The 20942-nt window shown below is 37.6% G+C and overlaps 1 protein-coding gene across 1 annotated transcript in view; it reads left to right on the plus strand.

Moving 5' to 3' along the window:
• The first annotated feature begins 37 nt into the window (after positions 1–37).
• The window catches only part of ILA (putative protein kinase regulator ILITHYIA), a 39223-nt gene continuing 18318 nt past the window's right edge, over positions 38–20942 (plus strand). Inside the window, exons 1-25 of the mRNA XM_008798177.6 lie at positions 38–353; positions 1091–1467; positions 1564–1695; positions 1833–2214; positions 2395–2541; positions 2655–2839; positions 2958–3084; positions 3169–3242; positions 4163–4239; positions 4358–4394; positions 4477–4640; positions 4993–5176; positions 7685–7762; positions 11007–11126; positions 11224–11283; positions 14154–14279; positions 14365–14464; positions 14554–14732; positions 18070–18372; positions 18466–18582; positions 18691–18792; positions 18884–19033; positions 20213–20377; positions 20449–20622; positions 20776–20898. Of these exons, the coding sequence (XP_008796399.3) occupies positions 251–353; positions 1091–1467; positions 1564–1695; positions 1833–2214; positions 2395–2541; positions 2655–2839; positions 2958–3084; positions 3169–3242; positions 4163–4239; positions 4358–4394; positions 4477–4640; positions 4993–5176; positions 7685–7762; positions 11007–11126; positions 11224–11283; positions 14154–14279; positions 14365–14464; positions 14554–14732; positions 18070–18372; positions 18466–18582; positions 18691–18792; positions 18884–19033; positions 20213–20377; positions 20449–20622; positions 20776–20898 (3786 nt within the window). The 5' untranslated portion in view covers positions 38–250. The remainder of the gene's footprint in view (positions 354–1090; positions 1468–1563; positions 1696–1832; positions 2215–2394; positions 2542–2654; positions 2840–2957; positions 3085–3168; positions 3243–4162; positions 4240–4357; positions 4395–4476; positions 4641–4992; positions 5177–7684; positions 7763–11006; positions 11127–11223; positions 11284–14153; positions 14280–14364; positions 14465–14553; positions 14733–18069; positions 18373–18465; positions 18583–18690; positions 18793–18883; positions 19034–20212; positions 20378–20448; positions 20623–20775; positions 20899–20942) is intronic.

The following is a 20942-nucleotide window of genomic DNA, read 5'->3' on the forward strand; positions in this document are numbered from 1 at the left end:
ACCGCCGTTATAAGGACACATCCGTCAATTTAGAGAAGGTGCGGAGATTCGACACCACCTACCCATTTTTACACCCTTGCCATTTTATAATCCACTTCGTCGCCTGCCCTTCAAAAACCCTAGCTCTCCCCTCCGACAAGAAGGTACCCCCATCAGGTCGTCCTCGACGGGCATGAGGGATCGAGGCGTCCCAAGAAAAAGCTAGAATTCTTCTCTATCGATCTCTAGGGTTTCAGTTAGAGCGCAACCCATGGAGCTTCTCAGAGCCGCGGCTGACGAGGTGTCGACGCCTTCGACGAAGGAGCGCGTTCGGATCTTCAGAGAAACACTGCCTCCCCTTCTACAGAGCTCTGGTGACACCTGGCTTCTTATCGTTCCATCTAAGATGTTTCTTTGTGACTTTACTCGATGGCCTTCTAATCTTGATTAGTCCGTTGCCTTGAGTGTTGACTGTAACGGTTTCTTTGTCGTCTTGATTGTATTGAATGATGTTGTTTCTTGATCAATTTTGTTCTTTTAGTTGCTTAGTTTTGAAAATTCTTGAAAAATTTAAAATTTGCTGTTGAAGTTGGAATGATCTCTTCGCTTCTTGATACGTTTGATGTGTTGTCTAAACCATTACGCAAAAAAGATTACTTCTTGATTGCATGTTTTGCTCTATATGTACTGGGGTTTATGAGGAGGATTGCCTTAGCAGACGGCGTAAAGGACATGATCGGTTGACATCGTGTAAATTATTCTGTTGTCATGATAGATGTACTTCACCTATTTTCCTTAGTTATTATACAATTTAATACTCTGAATGAATATTTTGGACCAACTACGTGTTGCTAAGTTGTCAACTATAGAAGATCTTCCCAGCCAAAGGTATTCTAAACATCTATTTTCTAAATAGAAGGCAATACCAGTTCATATTCTTTTTTAGAAGTCCATGTCTAAATCCAATCCAAGTTATGTTATTAAAGTGTCAATGAAGTGTAAATTTGAGATTTTCCCTCCCAAGTGGCATGATGTGAACCAGCCAGTTTGTGTAATTAAAGACTTTACTCTGAAATTATATTTTTTTCTTGCTGCCTTGGTTAATTTGCAGAGTTATCATCTGATGTCGCATCATTATTGGTTGATATTGTTTTCCAAACACTGCTCTTATATGATGACCGACCGTCAAGAAAGGCTGTAGATGATTTGATTATTAAAGCTCTAGGGCAGACTACCTTCATGAAGTGTTTTGCTGCATCCCTTGTTCAGTCTATGGAGAAGCATTCAAAGATTCGCAGTGCTGTAGGAAGCTACAAACTTCTCAAGTGGTCATGCCTCCTTTTAAGATGGAGCCAATTTACCTCTGTTTCAAAAAGTGGGTTCTTAAGACTCGCTATGGCACAGACATTCCTATGCCAAGACATTATGCAAGGTCCATTCCGTAAACGTAGGGCTTGCAAGAATATGTTTTTTCAACTGTTCTATGAGGTACTCTGCAATTAGCAACGATAAGTTTAAGTTTTAACAAAATATCTTATCCAGATCTATGAGATTCACTTCATGTTGTTACGTTGCATCTTGCAGTCTCCTGATATTTATAAGATGTACATAGGGGAGCTAAAGGATTCAAGTATTTCCAGTAGGGATGGTGCTGGACTGATCAAAATATTGCTTGAATTTTCAATTGCTACTCCTTCCTTGTTTGAGGAATGCAAGGTAAACCAATCTTTTTCTATCAATATAATTGTATTTTTTCTTCTTCTTTCGAGTTCTTGAGGCAATAGGTCTTTCTGTTTGCTTGTTACTTTTGTCTTTTTGCTGTACCATCTGAATCTGTTGCATTCTTAATGCAGCCAGTATTCCTTGAAGTGTATGTGAAAACAATTCTAAATGCAAAGGATAGGCCATCAAGAGCTTTTGGTGAAGCTTTTCAACCACTTCTCATGCATTTGGAGCATGAAGATTTTAAGACCCTTGTGGTTCCGTCGTCCATCAAAATGCTAAAACGGAATCCAGAGATTGTGTTGGAATCTGTTGGAGATTTATTAAAATCGGTCAATCTTGATTTAAGCAAGTATGCGCTCGAATTTCTTTCTGTTGTCCTGCCACAGGCTCGGCATGTGGATGAAGCAAGACGAATGAGGGCTTTGACTATTGTAGGCTGTTTGAGTCAAATGTCCAGTGATCCAGATGCTCTGCCTTCAATGTTCAGTGCCATAAAAGCCATAATAGGAGGTTGGGCTCTTTTTTTAACCCTTTTTTTTGAATAAATTTGTTGGACTGTTGCATTTGTATGTAGTGCCCACAACTTATTTTGACACTACACTTATTCTGGCACTGTGTTGATGCTATTTTCAGATTAAGACATTAAATATAAACTATCACATCAGTTTGATAACATGCTTGATTGAACAGGCTCAGAGGGAAAACTAGCAGTCCCTTTCCAGAGGATTGGAATGATAAATGCTTTACAAGAGTTGTCAAAGGCTCCAGGCGGGAAAACATTTAACAGACTGGCTTCTTCTGTATCTGGTTTCCTCTTATCCTGTTACAAGGACGACGGTAAAATATATAATATGCCTTTCATCTATTTGTTTTCCCTCGTCTTCTCCTTTTGTTCATGTAGCTTAGACACTTCTATGTGTGTAACTCTTTGCCTGCAAGTTTAATAACAGGAAGTGAGGAGGTGAAGCTGGCGATCCTGTCGGCTTTGGCATCTTGGTTGTTGAGGTCTGCTGAAGCTGTTCAGCCAGATGTTGTCTCTTTTATTGCTTTGGGCTTAAGGGAGAAGGAGACTCTAAGAAAGGGACATCTTAGATGTTTGCGACTCGTATGCAAGAATGCCGACTCATTAACAAGGGTGAGAAGGTTTACTACATTATTGTCTGGTGTAACCTCTATTGTTGACACAAAAAAAGGGCTTAGAATGATTAACTGTTCTATGAAGGCCAACATATTTCAACTTTATTATTTTTCAGGTCTCATCTTTACTGGAGCCTCTTGTTCAGCTAGTGAAAATTGGTTTTAGCAAAGCAACACAAAGGTTGGATGGAATTTATGCACTCTTTTCAGTAGCCAAAATTGTCTCTATTGATGCCAAAGCAGGTGCTGTCTATAATTATTTTTTTCATTCTACATTAAAATAAAGTGATGCATTTTTAACCCTGGAGGTCGTTATTTGTCTCACAGAAGAAACTCTGATGAAGGAGAAGCTTTGGGCATTGATTGCTCAAAATGACTCATCGCTGCTGCCTATATCTCTGGTAATTACTTACCATTCAAGCTGATAAAATTGTACTTCATGGGTTGTGCATAAAGCACAACACGTTTCCAGTTTTATACAATCTACTATTGAAGATGTGGACAATGACTTGAAAATTAATATTTAATTGGTAAGAAAGATAAATCAGAGGGCTGGCAACCATTTAAATTTTAAGGGCTTATTTGCTACAACCTGACATGTTACTAGCTAACGGATACATCCAGCTAGAAATTGTCTGGTAATTTGATTATCCAAAAGAAGCTAATAGTTCAAGTAAATCAGTGAAACAGCATACTAAATGACAAACACTAAATAAGAATGTAAAGAATTAATTGACATTTAGTTAGACTTGTATGTTGTGACCAAGGCATCAGGGCACCAACTAGCTTGGTCCACTTATTTACTTGCCTTGCTTGGTACCCACCCCCACCATAATTTGTTAATCCAGACCTGGAGCATCTGCAAATTCCAGACCTCAGGATGCTCCTTTTACGTGCGTGCTTGGTGGTTTAATTGTATATGAAAACCACCTGAGAGTATGTGCTCTATATAGGGTGGCCATATATGATCTTCAGAATTAGGCGGTGGCCATTTATAGTCTTAAAATTATACAAATCCGTCCCATCTAACACATAATCAATGCATGCTTTAGTTCCCCATGTACATATGGTCCAAAATAATAACTACTCGAAACTAATTTTTTCAAGTAATACATCATTATAAGATGTTTCCAGAACATGAAAATTGTAATATTACCATCTATATCTGGGACATAATATCTCATAGCATCTCATGACAAACGAGGAGCCATAATTATTAAAAATTAAGGTTTCTTTGTTGGAAAATCCACTCTCCTTAATTACCTCGACAGAATTATCTGGTGAACTTGTGCATTTTATTGCTTTCTCTTTTGCTCAACAGGTTTCAAAATTATCAAATGAAGATTGTATAACCTTTATAGATCTTCTTGGGGCTCTGCTTGTTGAACATCCGTACAGGTTTTCAACTCTTTCTTGGTGCCCATTAGCATTTTTATGTAATGTTCTTATGAAATGTGAAAATGTAAATTTTGGGAATAACCGGTATGTTCTTTTTTTTTTTGGTGTCCTTTTGCAGAGTGTCAGAGTTCTTGTCTATCAAAACCTTGTTACAGGTACCTGAATTAGGTATTGCATATCATTGGATATGTTATTGATGATCTGTCTTTTATAATATTATTCTTGTTTGTCGTACAGTTACTACTTTATCTAATATGCCATCCAAGTTGGGATGTTCGCAAGGTGGCTCATGATGCCACCAGCAGGATTATCTCCTCTCTGGATCTGGCGGTGGAACTTCTTCTTGAATTTACAAATTGGTTGTCAGTAATTGGAGACAGAGTGACACTAATGAAACTAAGGTTTGTTCCTTTTAGTTGTTTACTGTCTTTTGGTTTGAAGTGTTGTCATCATTCAAGTTCTGTTCAAAAGAGGCAGGTCATGCATGCAATGAAGATATCTCTAATGTTGCAATATTTTTCTGAATAAAACATGTTCCTTAAAAAATTGTAGCTGATTTAGAATAATTGCCTAGTCATTCATCACCTTGTCCATGGTTGCTGGTACTGCCTTTTCTTTTCTAGGGTGAAATGAGTTAAATGTTATGGAGTCTCACTGCATAACAATTTTAAGAGCTTTTCTCATTTTTTTGTGTATTCATTTGACTGTGTATCATTATCTTAACCTAATTGTCATACTTGTTTGCTTGAATAGTGATTCCGAAAGCTCTACTGACACCCAAATGCCGTTCATTCCGTCCATCGAAGTCTTAGTGAAATGTTTGCTTCTGATTGCGCCTGCAGCTGTTGCCAGTAGCCCAGGATCTTATTCTCGGCTTATCTTTTGCTCACACCATCCTTCCATTGCTGGCGGTAGTTGCAGTAGTGGAGTTTGGAAGGTATATATTTGTTCTTTGCAAAGTAGTAGCCTCTTGTTGCATTAAATGCCATATTTAATATTATTTGTTGGTTTTAATAGTTCACTGTTTGAAATATGAACACAGGACCTGTTTTAATGATTTACAACTTTTTAATATGTAACTGGTGATTCTATATACTTGTCCCTTGTTTTATTTTGTATCTGTAGGTATCTGTATATATTTGTGAATGTTTCTCCACCCTCCTTCATTTTTTATTTTATTAGTAATTTTTCCGTATTTCAATTTGCTCCAATGATAACTTCATGATTGCAATGGATGATCTTGGAAACAGAGTCTCTGTCTGAGGTATCATTTTCTTGTTTAGTTTTTTCAAAAGGTAAAATTTTATTTCTTCATGATCATAAACTTTCAAACTTTTGCATGTCTTGACTTTTCTGATGGGTGAGTTTTTTTTTTTATGGTACAATGACTAAATTTTAACTAGCTTGCAGTCTAACTTTCCATATGTAACAAGATATTCTGGTAGATCGTATGTGCTAAAACAATATGAGGAGTCTCTCTTGAAAGAAACAGGTTTTTTTTCTGTTAATCTCTGTCATCTGAGGCAAATTCTAATTGAACGCAAAAAAGTTTTCCTTTTTTGTCCAGATTTATCTGGTATCAAGTTCATTTGATGAAGATCTCATTAAAGTCTGAACGCCTAATAGCTTTTGCTTTGACCAGAATTAGATGCAAGACTTATGTACTGCAATCATATGAGAGTAGAAATCTACGACCTAGTGGCTCAAATATGTTACTTGTGTCACACCAATCTGGAATCTTGCTCCAGCAGTTGCCTCTTGATGCTTTCGCTTCCCTCTCATCATCAGTATGTGGGAGTGGAAAACTATGATCCAGTAGCTGGAAAATATTTTAATTGAGGTGCTGCACCCATCTGCTATCTCATTTTCACAGCTGCCACTTGATGCTTCCACTTCCTTTCTTGCCAAGTTCTTAATATTGCTACCACAAAATATAGTGACCAACATTAGTTCAAAACTTCAAATACTATTCTACTTACTTCTTGGTAAATTTGAACAGCAAATTCATTGTTCGAGAAGACCATTCAACAAATTAGTGGTTTTTTTTTTAATGGTCAATTATACTCATGTGCTTCCTTGGTGCTCCTTGCTTTTCCTGTTCCTAAGTTTCTGTCTTGTTTCTCGATTCTTGCTACTTACTGTTGGCCTATGCAGAAAGTTAGGGAACTTTCTCTTTAAGGATGTTTTCTTTTACTTAGTTGTGGATTGGTAATATGGCAAACCTGAGTAGATATGAGCAAAAAGAGAGAACTTTGAAGAACTATGCTGGTCACCACTCATATATGACGTGGTGTCTTGGTTGAGCATTGTTTATAGAGTTTCAAAATCTGGACCAATATAATTTTTAGGCCACCTTACAGAAGGAAAACTAAGTCCGGAAAAGTTTTATTCCTTAGCAGTGGGTTCGAATATCCGGGGCATGGTCGGCAGAACCATTCTGAACCACCCGATTTGGAGCGTACCGAGCCGTACCAACGGCGAATCGGGATGGTTCCAACAATCAAAACGGGAAACCGGCGACGGAGAGGAAAAAGGAGAAGGAAAGAGAGGAAAAGAGAGAGAGAGAGAGAAAGCGGGGGAGGGAGAGAGGGAGAGGAAGGAAGAAAGAGGAAGGTGGAGGCCGGCCGGCAGAGGGCTGGGGACTTGCATGGAGGGGTAGAGGAGGGGCTCCGCCTCCGGTTCTCCTATTTCATTCGAAACAGGAGTCTCGAATAGGGCCCTTTTTTATTTTCGTGATTTTTATATGAAGTCGGCAAAACCTGTGCCGCATGGCTCGCCGGCCCTCTGCCTGCCTCTGCCACACTTCTTCTCCCTCCTTCCCTCTCTCCCCCTTCTCTCTTTCTTCCTCTCTTCCATTCTCCTTCTCCCCCGCCTCCTTTACTATGTCGGTATGGGCCGGCATGGAATGGCACGGGGCTGTGTTGGCCTGTTCCGCCAGGCAACCGGTTCGTGCCTCGGTTCTGGCATGGAAATTCTTAGTCTGGGGTATGGTTACCTAGTGAACAATTGAAAATTGGGTTAAAAAGTGGTAAATCTGAAGTAACAAGTATAAGCTGTTGGAAGCTATTTCTGACCACAAGTTAGATATGACATAACTTATTAGTTAACATTCTTCTCGGATTTTAAGAATATAGACTATATAATCTCCTTGACTTAGAACTGTTTGCTCTTGCTGAAGACATCCTCTACATATGAAGATCTAAAGCGGATGGTGTCAATTTTTATATTAAAGTTTTTTTTAATGTTATATTCTGTTGGCACTTATTTTTTTTTTTTTTTCAACAGTGTAGTGTTGATATCTTCATGTTGTTCAGTTGTAACTAGGTTTTTGCTTTGCCTGTTGATTAGTTATATTAGTTCATTTTGTCTAAAATCAAAAATGAAAGTCTATGTATCAATATGCAAGTAATCCTACTAAATAGCTGTTTTTGTAAACTATTTTCAGAGGCTCCGAAGAAGCTTGCAGAAGCATGGATATGATATTATTGAGATAATGGCTGCAAACATTGGGACAATTTGCAAGGTAATGTTGATTGTAACTATTGACGTTCAGACATCTTTCCCCCTTCATTTTTTTAAATAGAGGTAGTAGGTATTTCTGGTGTTTTATTGATTGAAAACATGCAATATAACAAAGAATATGGTGCTGAGTATGAATGGCAGCAAAATGCCATTATGGCCAGCAAGGTGATGGTGAGCATTAAGGCCAGTTCTAAATCTGTTGAAGAATGGGACCTCTTACCCAGAGTTCAACTTGTAATAACAAAAAATAGACAAAATGACAAACCATGATTGTCCATCCTTTTTAAAATTACGCTGACCATTATTTGCTCCCTCAGAAGCATCACAACCTTCATTTGTATTCCATTTTTTAGTTAGCTTAGCAACTATAAAGTCAACTCACTTGACTTCTGAACTCATGAAAGATAGCATTATCGAGGAGCATCCTTATTCGCTTTCACATGCTAGAATTATTAATTGCCATTATAGATAGTTTGTATTCTCTAATACTTATAAGCAAGGTTTGCTGTTCTGCCCCGTACCGTACCGTACTGGAAGAAAACCAATACAAAACACACCTTCAAGTCGGTATAAGCTCCATACCGCTCGTATCGAGGCGTATCAAGGTGCGTACCAGTCTGTACCGATGCGTTAAGAGATGAAAATTGAAAGCTATTCTGGTATAGAGGTGTACTGTACGGTACCGATACAGTACCAATACCAAGATTACGGACCTTGCTTATAAGCATGTGAAGATTGGTATAACTCTCTTACCGATACTGAAAAGAATTTTAAATCTCTTTCATTCTTGACATCCCTATAAACAGCTACAAAAGTAGTATCAAATGACAATCGAATATTGGAAAGAAAAAGCAGTTATCCTGTTGGAACGCCTACAAAAGTAATTCTGCTTAGGGTAGAGGAATGGATGATAAAGGAAATCTTTCACATTTGTATAATGGATAAGAGAGACTCTAAGCATTATCACCCTTAAGAAATTTGTCAGAGAGTTATACCAGCTACTTTGGTTATAGAAGAGCTTTTTAAAATGGGCCTTTAATACAATATTTTAAAAAAAGATGCGGCTACAAATGGTCCGCTGTATCGACCATACCGACGTACCGGTGGGCACCGATATCGGTACCGAACCGAACCGAACCGGTATTGTACTGGTTTGGCTGGTCCGGGCCAAAAGCCAAAAAAAATTTGAGGTCAGTACGGTTCGGTACCGGTTCGGTATGGGCCGATACCGGCCGGTATCAACTGGTACGTGTTGCGAATAGTTGGAACCGAAAAATATAGCTATATTGTATCGGTTCCGTCCGGTACCGGTACGTATCGGCCTGTACCGACCCATACCGATCGGTACGGCAGACCATGGGCTACATTCTGTTGACTTGTCTATGTTTTGGCATAGGCGTGGGACACTTAACTATTAATTAAAATATCAAACTGCATTCCTTGGAAGTTTGTTTATTTGATTCTAGAAGAACCCAAAAGATTGCCCCAGAAGACTAGAAGTCAACATAAGAGGCTAAAAAACATGGCTAAAACTTCAGCCACCAATTGTAATTCTTAATAAATGACCATTGGAAGTTGGAGGGTAACTAAATGGGCTCCTCATAGTGCAAGAGATCTATACCATAATCTTTTGGAGATGGATCTATCGCAAGTTGAACTTGCATCCTGGTTATCAGCATGGTTTTACTTGAATGGGCAATCTAAAGTTACAATCTCGTTGATGCTAGTTTTTATAGCTATTGGTCTAATAGAATATTGACACAAAATCACGGATAAAGCCTACCCTTAAACAATGTTTTATTAACATATGGTTAGGATAGAGTTAGTCCACAACCTGTCAACAATTTGAACAGAAATTTAACAGCGAACTCCTATTGACCTCTCCCTCTCTCTCTTGCTCATAGGATCTTGTTATAGAACACCGAGCATTTAAAATCTTTGGAAGAAGTAATGTCTCCCTTTCATAACACCTTATTAGGGGTAAAGGGAGGACCTAAGGGCACCATTATCCAAGGACAAGTAGATTATAAGGACAAGTTTCCTTTTCTAGCATATCTCAAGCTCTTCTAGCATATACTTTCTGTTAGATCCTCTTCAAAGCCAATCTTTATGCTGGCCATGTAGATGTAGGAAATCAACTTCATTGCCTGACCTAAGGGCACCATTATCTAACGACAAGTAGATAATAAGGACAAGTTTCCTTTTCTAGCATATCTCGAGCTCTTCTAGCATATATCTTCTGTTAGATCCTCTTCAAAGCCAATCTTTATGCTGGCCATGTAGATGTAGGAAATCAACTTCATTGACTGAGATTTCTTTATTGGTAGGAAACCAGGAATTGGAAATATGTCATACAAATGGTTTGCTGAACTTCTAATGTTGCGGAACTGCAATAGCGATTTTGAAACTGGACAGCATGCTATCTTGAAAATGCCGATCTCTTTCCAGTTATGGGAGTCTTCTCCTTCTGCCTAACTTAACTGTCTAGAAATGACTAATGGGAGGCTCATTACTTCAACTAGTCCCCGTGTTCTCAACCTTAGACAAAAGGCACTGGTTGTTCTTAGTCTTATATCACATGCTGAGCCAATATCTGTTCATGAAATCCAATGGCCACTGCATGTGTTTGATTTAGCTGTTATGCACTCTGTTTTATGGTCCAATAAGCAAAATAGTCATCATTCTCAGTATGTACTTTCCAGGGAAAATTTCTTTTGACTCCCATTTCTTTCACTAGCTCTGTGTCTTTTGCTGCTGCAAAACTTGATCCTAGTGCTCAATAATGCTTATGTGAGGCATTATGAAGATGCTTGTTTAACAACTTATGGTGGTTGAATTCTTCTACTTTGCTGTCACATGTTACTGCTCTCATTCATGTTCTATTTTTATTCAATATCCATGTCCAGTTCATCTAAACAATTTTTATATTGTGAAAAGAACTCATCCTCCAACAGTTGTTGGTACCATAGATGGTACTTGAGCAATATCTGCTGGTTGAATATATTTATTTTGAAGTGACACATAACTTCTCTCATGGTCCAATGTTTATTTAATTTCATCCTTGCAAATTATGTTTAAATTTTTTCTCTTACGTTAGATGTTGGAACTCCATGATTTATGAGGTAATGGTAAACAATTCGATTGTATTTGTATATTATTATATTTTGCAAGTAAATAGGTAAATTGAAGATTATGCTAATCTTTATATCTTTGTTATTCACTATATCATAATTTGTTTCTCCCAGGATTTACTTGGGCCAATGGGATTGTGGAGTTCCAATGCTCTGGAACAGCGTGCAGCATTATGTGCATTATCAACATTAATGACAATAACACCCCATGACACATTTTTAGAGTTTGAAAGAGTCAGTATCAGTTGTTCTGTTTTAATTTTGATTCAGAATTTTGATTATATATTGTGATTAACATGGCCATTTCTGTCAAATGTACTGTTCTTAACAGCACTTCAGCAAGCTTCCGGACTTCTCTTTGCACGATACTCTGTCAGAAAATGATATTAAGGTGATATGATTCAAGCATGTCTCTGCTCTTCTCTTTGACAGCTAATGCCTCACAACTCAAACCCTTCAACCATTCTTTTGGATTTTCATCATTCCAATACCAGCTTTATTCTTGTTTTGTGGTTCCTATATGGGCAGCTTTTAGTATAATTTTGTTGTGAAAGCTCCAATATTCTAATATGCTTTTGTCACCCAATTTAGCGTGAGGATGTATTAATCTACCGTTCTTTTGGATTTTGATCCTTCCAATACCAGCTTTATTCTTGTTTTGTGGTTCCTATATGGGCAGCTTTTAGTATAATTTTGTTGTGAAAGCTCCAATATTCTAAAAGGAGCTTACCTTGGCTGCCTAGGTGCTGACCTTATCATTTTTCATGATGTTTTAGCATAAAGGATGAGTTAGATATATGGAGTAATACTGGATGATGCCATGTGGATATTTTCCGCCGGCTCATTGCCTCTTATTTCATATCTTATGCTTCATTTGTTGGATTGTTAAGTATTTTTTAGAGGTTTTGGTGGTCCCTATCTGCCATATGTCACCTACAGTCTTTTAAAATATTGATACACATGGAATATTGAGGTTGACTGTAGTTTGTCATTACAATGCTTGTAGCTACATGGCCGGTCTGGTATAAAACACTGTATATTTAGCTCAACCTCCAACAGTATAGTGTAGTGGACTAATTGACTGTTCTTTTATTCTTTCTTCCTTTCAATTTCCTTCTCCTTTCTTTATACAGGCTGTACAGTTTTGCTACCATATGCTTGAGGTTTTGTTTATAGTCTTCTTGATTGTAGGGTTCAGGTCATGTAGAACATTATATGATGTACTATATAGTATGTTGATGTGATACTCTCAGTAAAGCATGGTGATATGTTATTCTGAATGCATGTCTTTTGGTTTCTTACCTTCGTTCTTTACTAGAAATGCATATATGATGTATTATTCTGATGTGATCTCTTTCTCCGTTCTTTACTAGTCTATTGTTTTTGCAACCTTATACTCATCCCTTCTTGCTATAGCTGTCTTGGCTAAAATTTCGCACCAACTTTTGATGGCTTGAATGCCAAGTTGATTGTCACTTGTAAAAAATTGTGGAACCCTTAGAGGACTATTTTGTAGTTTGAGTTGTGCTTCATAGCAGACCGCATATTGATGGGAGAAGGCTTGAAGCCTTGAATAATGATATCTTTTTTAATATTGGTTTTTAACTTAAAGTTACCATTATGACCTTAACATTCTTGTTCATTTTATTTCTTTGCTTCAGCCTTCTCTTCCTTGAGTTTTTATCAAGGTTTGCAGTACATGTGTATACTACCCTATATCAGGCATACAATACCATGTTGTATTGGTATCCAATCGAGGCTTAGTATGCCGATTGAACTTCCATACCAGACGTATCGACACTATACCGCCATGGTACTGTTAAGGGGTCCGATACTGAGACTACAAACCTAACTTATTTTGATGAGATTTGATAGATAATAGCAAAAACTCTCGTTGAAGAGTAGGGTAGGAATCGGGCTGGGCCAAGCTGGGTTCTCTTGTTGCCCAGGCCCGAGATTGAAAAAATTTCGTTCTTTCCTCCTAGCCTAGGTTCGAAAACTTTTTTAAGAGTCTGAATCCAAGCCTGACCAAATATTTGAAAGGCCTTGACTTAGGTCAAGCCCGCCCACTATGGGAAGATAGAAGGGGTATAGTCCGCATTCTGTCTTCTGTGGATGAGTTTGAGGAGGAGAAACAAGAAAAGACAGATCAAGTGGGGCTGTGGGGGAATGTGGGGAGAGAGGGGAGTAGCGGATTGGGTGGAAGGAGAGATTAGAGGATATTGTTGAGGAGGAGGGGGCAGGGAGGGGATCAGGTAGGGGGAGGGAAAGAGAGGAGGGGAAGAGAGAGAGAGAGGGTGTCGAGCTCTAAAATGGGACAAAAAGGAGGGGGCAAAGATACTTTAGGGAACATGGGCTGAGAATTTGGCTAGAGTCTGTTTGGGCTAGGGATAGGTTTGAGGCCCAAAATTTAATCGGGCTCGAGGTTTGAGGCTAAAGCTCTACCTATATTTTCTTTATGTTCAAGCCCAGAGGTTGACCTGAAGCCAGCCTAGCTCAACAGGCCTTGGGCCGGCCTAAGCTCGTTTCCAGCCCTACTGGATATCTTGCATTCTATCAGCCCCTTTGATGATAATAGGGATATATGTTTTAGGTGGAATGAGATGCTATATTGTTGTTATATTGCTGCAAAATATATGTTTCTGTTTGTGTTTGGATTTGTCGTTTCCATCTATACTTTTATGGGTCATTGATGACTTGGTTACTAGAATTCATGCATCTATATGTTATTAAAAGCATGATACTCACCCTTATGGCTAGGATGAGATTGGCACACCACATCTTGTTTGCTTGTATTTATGAATCTTGTACTGCTTTTGTCTTCATGTCACATCTATTGCTTGGGTATGTGGATTGATCTTTCATAAATAGCTTTGGATTCTTTCCTGGGGTTTCATTCTATTAGGTTGTTTTGATTTATTTGCCTGTGGTTCCATTCTCACTCAAGTTATTTCTTATGTTGCGTACGCATCCACGTGCGTGTCTTTTCTATATGTATAATTTTTTTCTGCTTGCACGTAATCTTTCTTTTGATTAACTAACAAGCATTCATGAAGCTAGCGTGAACAAGGCTTGATGATTATGGGCATTCAATTTTTTCTTTCTCACATTTCTTTTTGAAGCTTTGCAAGATATTTTTTCTTTATTTAATAATGCAACTTCAGATATTCTACATGTGTAAAAGGAAAGCCTCTGACTAGTAGTGCTTAAAATTCACTTTTTTCTTGAATGGAAATATATTAAAAACCATCACTAGTGCAGATTTTTAATACTCCAGAAGGACAATTGTCAAGTGAGCAAGGCATATATGTTGCTGAGACTGTCACTGCCAAAAACATGAAACTTGCTAAGGGTCGTTTCCGTGTTTATGATGATCAAGATGGCTTGGTAAATCTTTATACTTTTCATTTTGCTTTTGCTACGCATGTCATGATATTTAACTATGGATATTCTTTTTTAATGCTTTTTATAGGAGAATGTTTCAGCTAGTCTTCCAGTTCAGAAAGAGCCAAACAAAAGAGAAGCTGCAACTACTGGGAAAAAGGATTTAGGGAAGTCTACCAAAAAAAATGGTATGTCCCAGTTCCACTAATTCTTTCTGCAGCTGCCTAATCCCTTTGATCCCTTTTATTAGTTATGATAATTTTAATATCTTTTGCAGCTCATGTGGACAAGACGAAAACAGCAAAGGAGGAGGCAAGGGAGTTGCTACTGAAGGAGGAAGCATCTATTCGTGAGAAGGTTAGGTGTATACAGAAGAATCTCTCAGTGATGCTAACTGCTCTTGGTGAGATGGCTATTGCTAATCCCGTATTCACACATGGTCGGCTACCTTTACTGGTGAGAAAGAGCAATTTGTAATGTCAACTGATTTGATTCTTTTTCCATAGTTTTTTCTTGATAGCTATTGAATGCTTCATATCTTAAAATTGCTCTTCTGATTTTTCTTGTGATATATGGAATGTAGTATGTTTTTGGTTCTGAAAATTTGTCAGTCACTGACACAGCTTGGTGAAAATTACAACTGTCCTTTGATTTAGACAATTCCATGCTTGTGGCTCTGTTGCATGCATATATTAAAACTGATTGTTCTTGTATTATCTTATATGCAAGTGTCTGTACTTTAAGAATCATATGATTAATAGTGATGCTTTTAATTTCACTTTGATAGGTTCCATACATGTTTGTTTAATATTGATTCCATGTTGATTACATCAGGAACATAATTGACTTATGTCAGCTGTTGGTGGATGCCATTGTTATTCCCTTGCGGAGTGCAGTTTTAATAGGAAAGAATTAAATTTGCAATGGATTTTATGTGCCTATGGCCATGGTCCCCAAAGTCGGTTTGTGTGGCTTTGGTTCATTATGTTTACAACATTGTTATGGGCCTTATCGCATACGTAGAACATTGATATATGTGTATTTGTTAATGTTTTTGAAACCTCCTGAAAGCATCTTGTACTGTGGAGGTGCAAGTATGCGTGTCAAAAGAGATCTTTTATACAGACTGTTTATACATGGTGTTGTCTTTCCAATATGCATATGCAACAACCAAGTCAAAAATGGAATTACTTGTAAATAACCATTACTAGAATGCATCTATATAAAGAAAGATAAGAAGCCATTAGATGAGGAGCCCTGAATGCTTATAGCCTTATACTAATGATTCTTGAATGCAGAAAAGCTTTTGTCATCAAGTATCCAAGAGTGTTCGACAGTTGTCTAAGGGGATGATAGGAAGATGCACATAATAGAATAAAGCTATATTTTAAAGGAAATTATAAAGTGGATTCATGAGCCTGTAGTTGAGATCTCCTAATCCACAAATTGTTTGGTTAAGTGTGCCCTATCCACTTTTGTTTTTCATTTAAATAAATAATATATTGCCTTTTTTATTTCTCTTAATACTTACGGTTGCATGGTTGCTAAACATGGCTTTAACCTATTCCTAGAGAGTTATAATTTTATACTAGCACGAAGGACCGTGCTGTGTTTTGGATCTTGAAGGTCTTTCAGAAGTGTAATCAGGTTTGTTACTGATGAATGGTTATAGGTCCATTAACTGAATTACTTTTTTCGCCATTTTTTCGGTATGAGGGGGATGGCCTGTGAACTTAATCCCAATTAATTTTGGGTGACTGTTTTGGTGATATAAAAAATCAAAAAGTGGCATCAAAAATCGTTGTCTTGGTAATATCTTGTTAAATTTCCTAAAATATTATTTTTTTCCTACTCTTTGTTTTTGGATTTGCATATAATCTTTGTTGAAAATGGATACTTCTTTTTGTTTTGTGGTGTGACCTTTTGGTAAGTGGTTTCCATGAATGTGCCCTGAAGTCATTGTTCACTGGTAAGTGGTTTCCATGAGTCTGCACTAAAGTCATAGTTCACTCCTGTATGCGTGTCTTCTTTTGTTTGCTTCATAAATTCCATGCCTTTTGCATGTATTTGGGACACTTTTTTTTTCCCACCAGATATTTAGATTGCATTTTCGGTGATAGCATGCATGTTTGATCTCGATTTTATCTAAACTATTGTAGTCCTTTGGAGATATCTTCATCGATCTTTTCTGTTTCTGAATAGAGTCAATCCGGTGAATGATCTTATTACAGTATTTGGACTACAATATGTAGCACCTCAGGTTCTTGCTATTTCAATCCATAAATTCTGTTATGGCCAAGGTTCGCTGTCTTTGAATCGGATGCTGTACCATTACCCAGTTGATACACCCATACCGAGTGGTGGTATGGTACATACCTTGGTAGTACCCATTACTCACAACATATACACACCTTCAGTGTGCACTTCTGATATGCCTTATATTCTTGTCTCTCAAGACATTCTTTTGTGTTAGTCTATCATAAGCATTTTCCAAATCGTTAAAGGGTTCTCCTTTCTTTTTTCGCTTTGAATTCTTGGATGCCTTACCAAATTGGCCTGATGGATGGACATATTAAATAAAGCTGAATTTATCTCTATAGTCCTTGGTTTAGGTTCCTAGATGCATGATATTCTTCATGAATTTGGTCTCACATTTAATATTGTAACTTCGTGTGGGACTGTAATTCTAACAAAGCATACTCGTTATTCTTGTTTCTATATATCGTACATTTTCTTTATTCCATTATCTTGTCAAATAATTTTATTAACAAATGCAAAACAAATTGTTCCATTATTTTCCATGCTTTAATTGGTGACCATCTTATCTGCCCTGTTAACATCCTTTTTAAGTTACATATAAAAAAAAAATCCTCTCTGTTAAACACATTTGTTAACTTCCCTTTACTCTCATTGCCTGTAAATATTGATCTCCCCCAGTTTTTCTTTAATGGCAACAACCAGTACATGAGAAAAACCTGCCCTTTCATTAGTTCAGCTCATTAGTTGATGCTTCATCTACCTCAGTCATTGGTTGGTTTCAATTGTTTCTTACATAGACGTTTCTGTGTGATGGGCAAATGTTGGATGGTACCAACCAGTTGACATGCAATCAATGCAGCAGATGATGACAATCACTATTTTCAGCTTTGATCTTTAACGGTATGAGCATACACTCTACAAAGAAACTGTATAGTTTTGTAAAGTATGTCATCACTTCATCCTTGGTTGAGTCTTTGAAAATGTTGTTAGGCTTCTCACCTGTCACCATCTGTAGATGATGGATGAACAGTTCAAGTTTTTTTTCCTCCACTTTGTTTTTTAAGGGTCTAAGAATACACTTTATAAAGAAACTGTAATAAAGCTTTGTAAAGTATGCGATCAACTCATCCTTGGTTTAGTCTTTGAAAATGTTATTAAAAATCTCACCTATCACCATCTGTAGATGATGGATTAACAGTTCAAGGTCCTGAACATGTGCCATGTGATATTTCACCACATAATATGTAGAAGTAGTCGCATGAGGGCCTACTAATACAGACATTAACTCCACACAATGGACATGTGACTCACCAGGCTGAAAGTGATTATTTTGTGTAAATTTGAATATTCTTCAATAAATGCATATCTGACATGTCTATTTCTGTGCACCAACCACTACTATATATCGTGTGCTTGTCGGCCTGCTTATATTTCTACGACGATGCAGCTTTAGAGCCATCTAGCTGGATTTCAATAATCTTTCTTTTTCATCTATCCTTCTCCTTTTTGCACCACCTTACAATATCTATTGCAGGTAACTTATGTTGAGCCTTTACTACGCTCTCCAATAGTAAGTGATGCAGCATTTTGCACCATGCTAAAACTTGCAAGGTGTATAGCCCCTCCTCTTTGTAACTGGGCTCCAGAGATTGCTGCTGCTTCACGCATAATTTCTACTGAGGATGTACATGTAGTCTGGGAGCTTATGCCTCAAGCTGTTGAAGGAGAAGTTCATCAAAAGCCACCATTGAGTTTCTTTGAGCAAATAGTCTCAGGGTTATCAGTGTCATGCAAATCCGAACCCCTTCCAGCAGATTCCTTTACATTTATTTTTCCGGTAGTTCTCTCTGATCTTAAAATCCTTCTTTGTTTAACTGGTAGTGCTAATAATGCTTCTCTAAGTTCCAAGGAATGTCCATTATTTTTTCAGATTATCGAGCAGATTCTGTACTCTTCAAAGAAGACAGTGCTTCATGATGATGTGCTTAAGATACTAGCGATGCACTTGGATCCTATATTGCCTCTTCCCAGGCTACGGATGCTATCGGTGACACCTTTAGGCTTTGTGGCTTTTTTGTTGAACATTTTTCATTTCAGAATTTTATCTTAGAGTTAGAGATCACTTTTTACTTCATATTTTGTTGGCACTTGGCAGGTTCTTTACCATGTTTTAGGTGTTGTTCCGGCTTATCAAGGATTAATTGGACCGATGTTAAATGAATTATGTTTAGGTCTGCAAGCTGATCAGCTGTCATCAGTGAGTTCATGTACCCTTCCATCAATTATCACATATTTCTCTTGTGATAATTTTTTTCTTCCTAATGTTTTTTTCACAATACCCCATGCAGGCTCTTTGTGGCGTCTATGCAAAAGATGTACATGTGAGACTTGCCTGCTTAAATGCTATAAAATGCATTCCTTCTGTTTCTGGTCATTCCCTACCACAGGATTTTAAGGTTTCAACAAGTATTTGGATCGCTTTGCATGATCCAGAAAAGGTTTGTCTTTTTTAAGATTCTTATAGAATTTCTCTTTTGGAAGTTAGAATTATCTCTTTTGGCGGTTGGACGTTGTTGCGAGTATTTTGCATTTTTGCGTGTCTTACTGTTGCTAATAGGGTAACTATCAATTCCCTTTCAGATAGCCAGATTTTGGAGTGGTTATAGTTCTGAGTTGAACATATCCACTATCTAAAAATAATGGATGTACAAATGTACTTATTTTGTGTGATTGTGCTTTCAGATCTGAATTAGTATTTTCCCCCTCTTCCTGCTGTTGTTGAGATTGCCCACCTTCAATTCCCTTGTTGAACGGATAGGCTTATATTTGTAGCCTCATCTGTTACCTAGGAAGCACTGTTGTCAGACAGAAGGGAATGTTTCACATAAATATCCTGGAGCAGATCTAACGTTTTAACCTCTCTACCCATGTCACTAGTTTTCTCTCTAAAATCTTGCCCTACTAAACCAAGACAGCCTGTAATTGTGATTCTGATTTTTTCTCTTTTACATAGAATCCTCTCTGAAATAAAGTCCAAATAATTCCACTTTGCAGCTTGTTCTTCCTAAATTTTGTGAAGCATGAACATGCAAATCTCTCCTTATTTTTGATAATTTTATTAGATGTTTGTGCTTATGCTGTGCAAAGCGCAAGCAATTCCAAATTCAACAAGAAATTGTCTCATTATGTCAGCGGTCTTCTGGGAACATTCCGCCTATATCCTTGGCTAAGTCGAAAGTACTTATTGTTATATCATTCAATGTTTATAGTGTTGAGGATCTAACTAGTGTGATTTATCTGCTATGCAAGTTGAATAGATATTTCTTGCCGGACTGTGTTAGGACTGGACTTGTTGCTGTACAAGTTGTGTCTCATATGTTAATGCATTTCCCTATATCAAGCCTCCTCATTTCTCTCGTTTTCTAGTCCTTTATAGCTCTTGGGTGTCTGGATTCTTACCTCCAGTTGCATGAGCTTAAATTATGACTGATAAAGAGGACCTTTGTAAACATAAACAAGCATTCTAAATTTCACCATAGGCATCTCTTTTACCTACGGTTGCATGGCTGGAAATTCATGATCAAGACTAGAAGTTTATCAGTTACATTGCTGATTATGAAGTTTTTTCGACTCTTCCACTTGGCTGTCTTTTCACTATATTGTTGCATCATGCACAGGCAGTCGCTGAACTGGCAGAAGAAGTATGGGATCGCTATGGATTTGATTTTGGAACTGACTATTCTGGTCTTTTTGATGCACTTTCCCATGCCAACTTTAATGTGCGTGTGGCTGCTGCTGAGGCGTTAGCTGCAGCCTTGGATGAAAACCCGGATACAATACAGGTAGGTCTTCTTGACTTTCCTCATATCAGGAGTGAATCCATTGTTGTCTCATTGTGTTGTAATGTATTCAGGATACGCTATCTACTTTATTTTCTCTATATGTCCGAGATCTTGGAACTGGAGACATGGATGATCCCTGCTGGTTAGGGAGACAAGGTGTAGCTTTGGCACTTCACTCTGCTGCAGATGTTTTGAGAACTAAAGATCTTCCTGTTGTTATGACATTTCTGATATCACGTGCCCTGGTAAGCTCTCTGGTCTTTTCCATCTCATGATGTTTATTTTTGTTACTGGTTAAAACACTTGTTATAGCTGCTTCGGAATTGAGAACTAAATGTCATTTCTTTTCATGTTTATTGATTGAGATGATTCCTTCTACTTGGTAATTCGAACTGCAGGCTGATCCTAACATGGATGTTCGTGCCAGAATGATAAATGCTGGCATCATGATTATAGACAAGCATGGAAAAGAAAATGTCCCTTTGCTTTTTCCTATATTTGAAAGTTACTTAAATAAAAAGGTGTGTCCTAAGTCCATAATGTTTTGCAAATCCATTCAGCTTGA

Source organism: Phoenix dactylifera, chromosome 16 (assembly GCF_051530095.1).
Source record: "Phoenix dactylifera cultivar Ajwa chromosome 16, Ajwa_hap1_PhDact_Kaust_v1.1, whole genome shotgun sequence".
Taxonomy (NCBI): domain Eukaryota; kingdom Viridiplantae; phylum Streptophyta; class Magnoliopsida; order Arecales; family Arecaceae; genus Phoenix; species Phoenix dactylifera.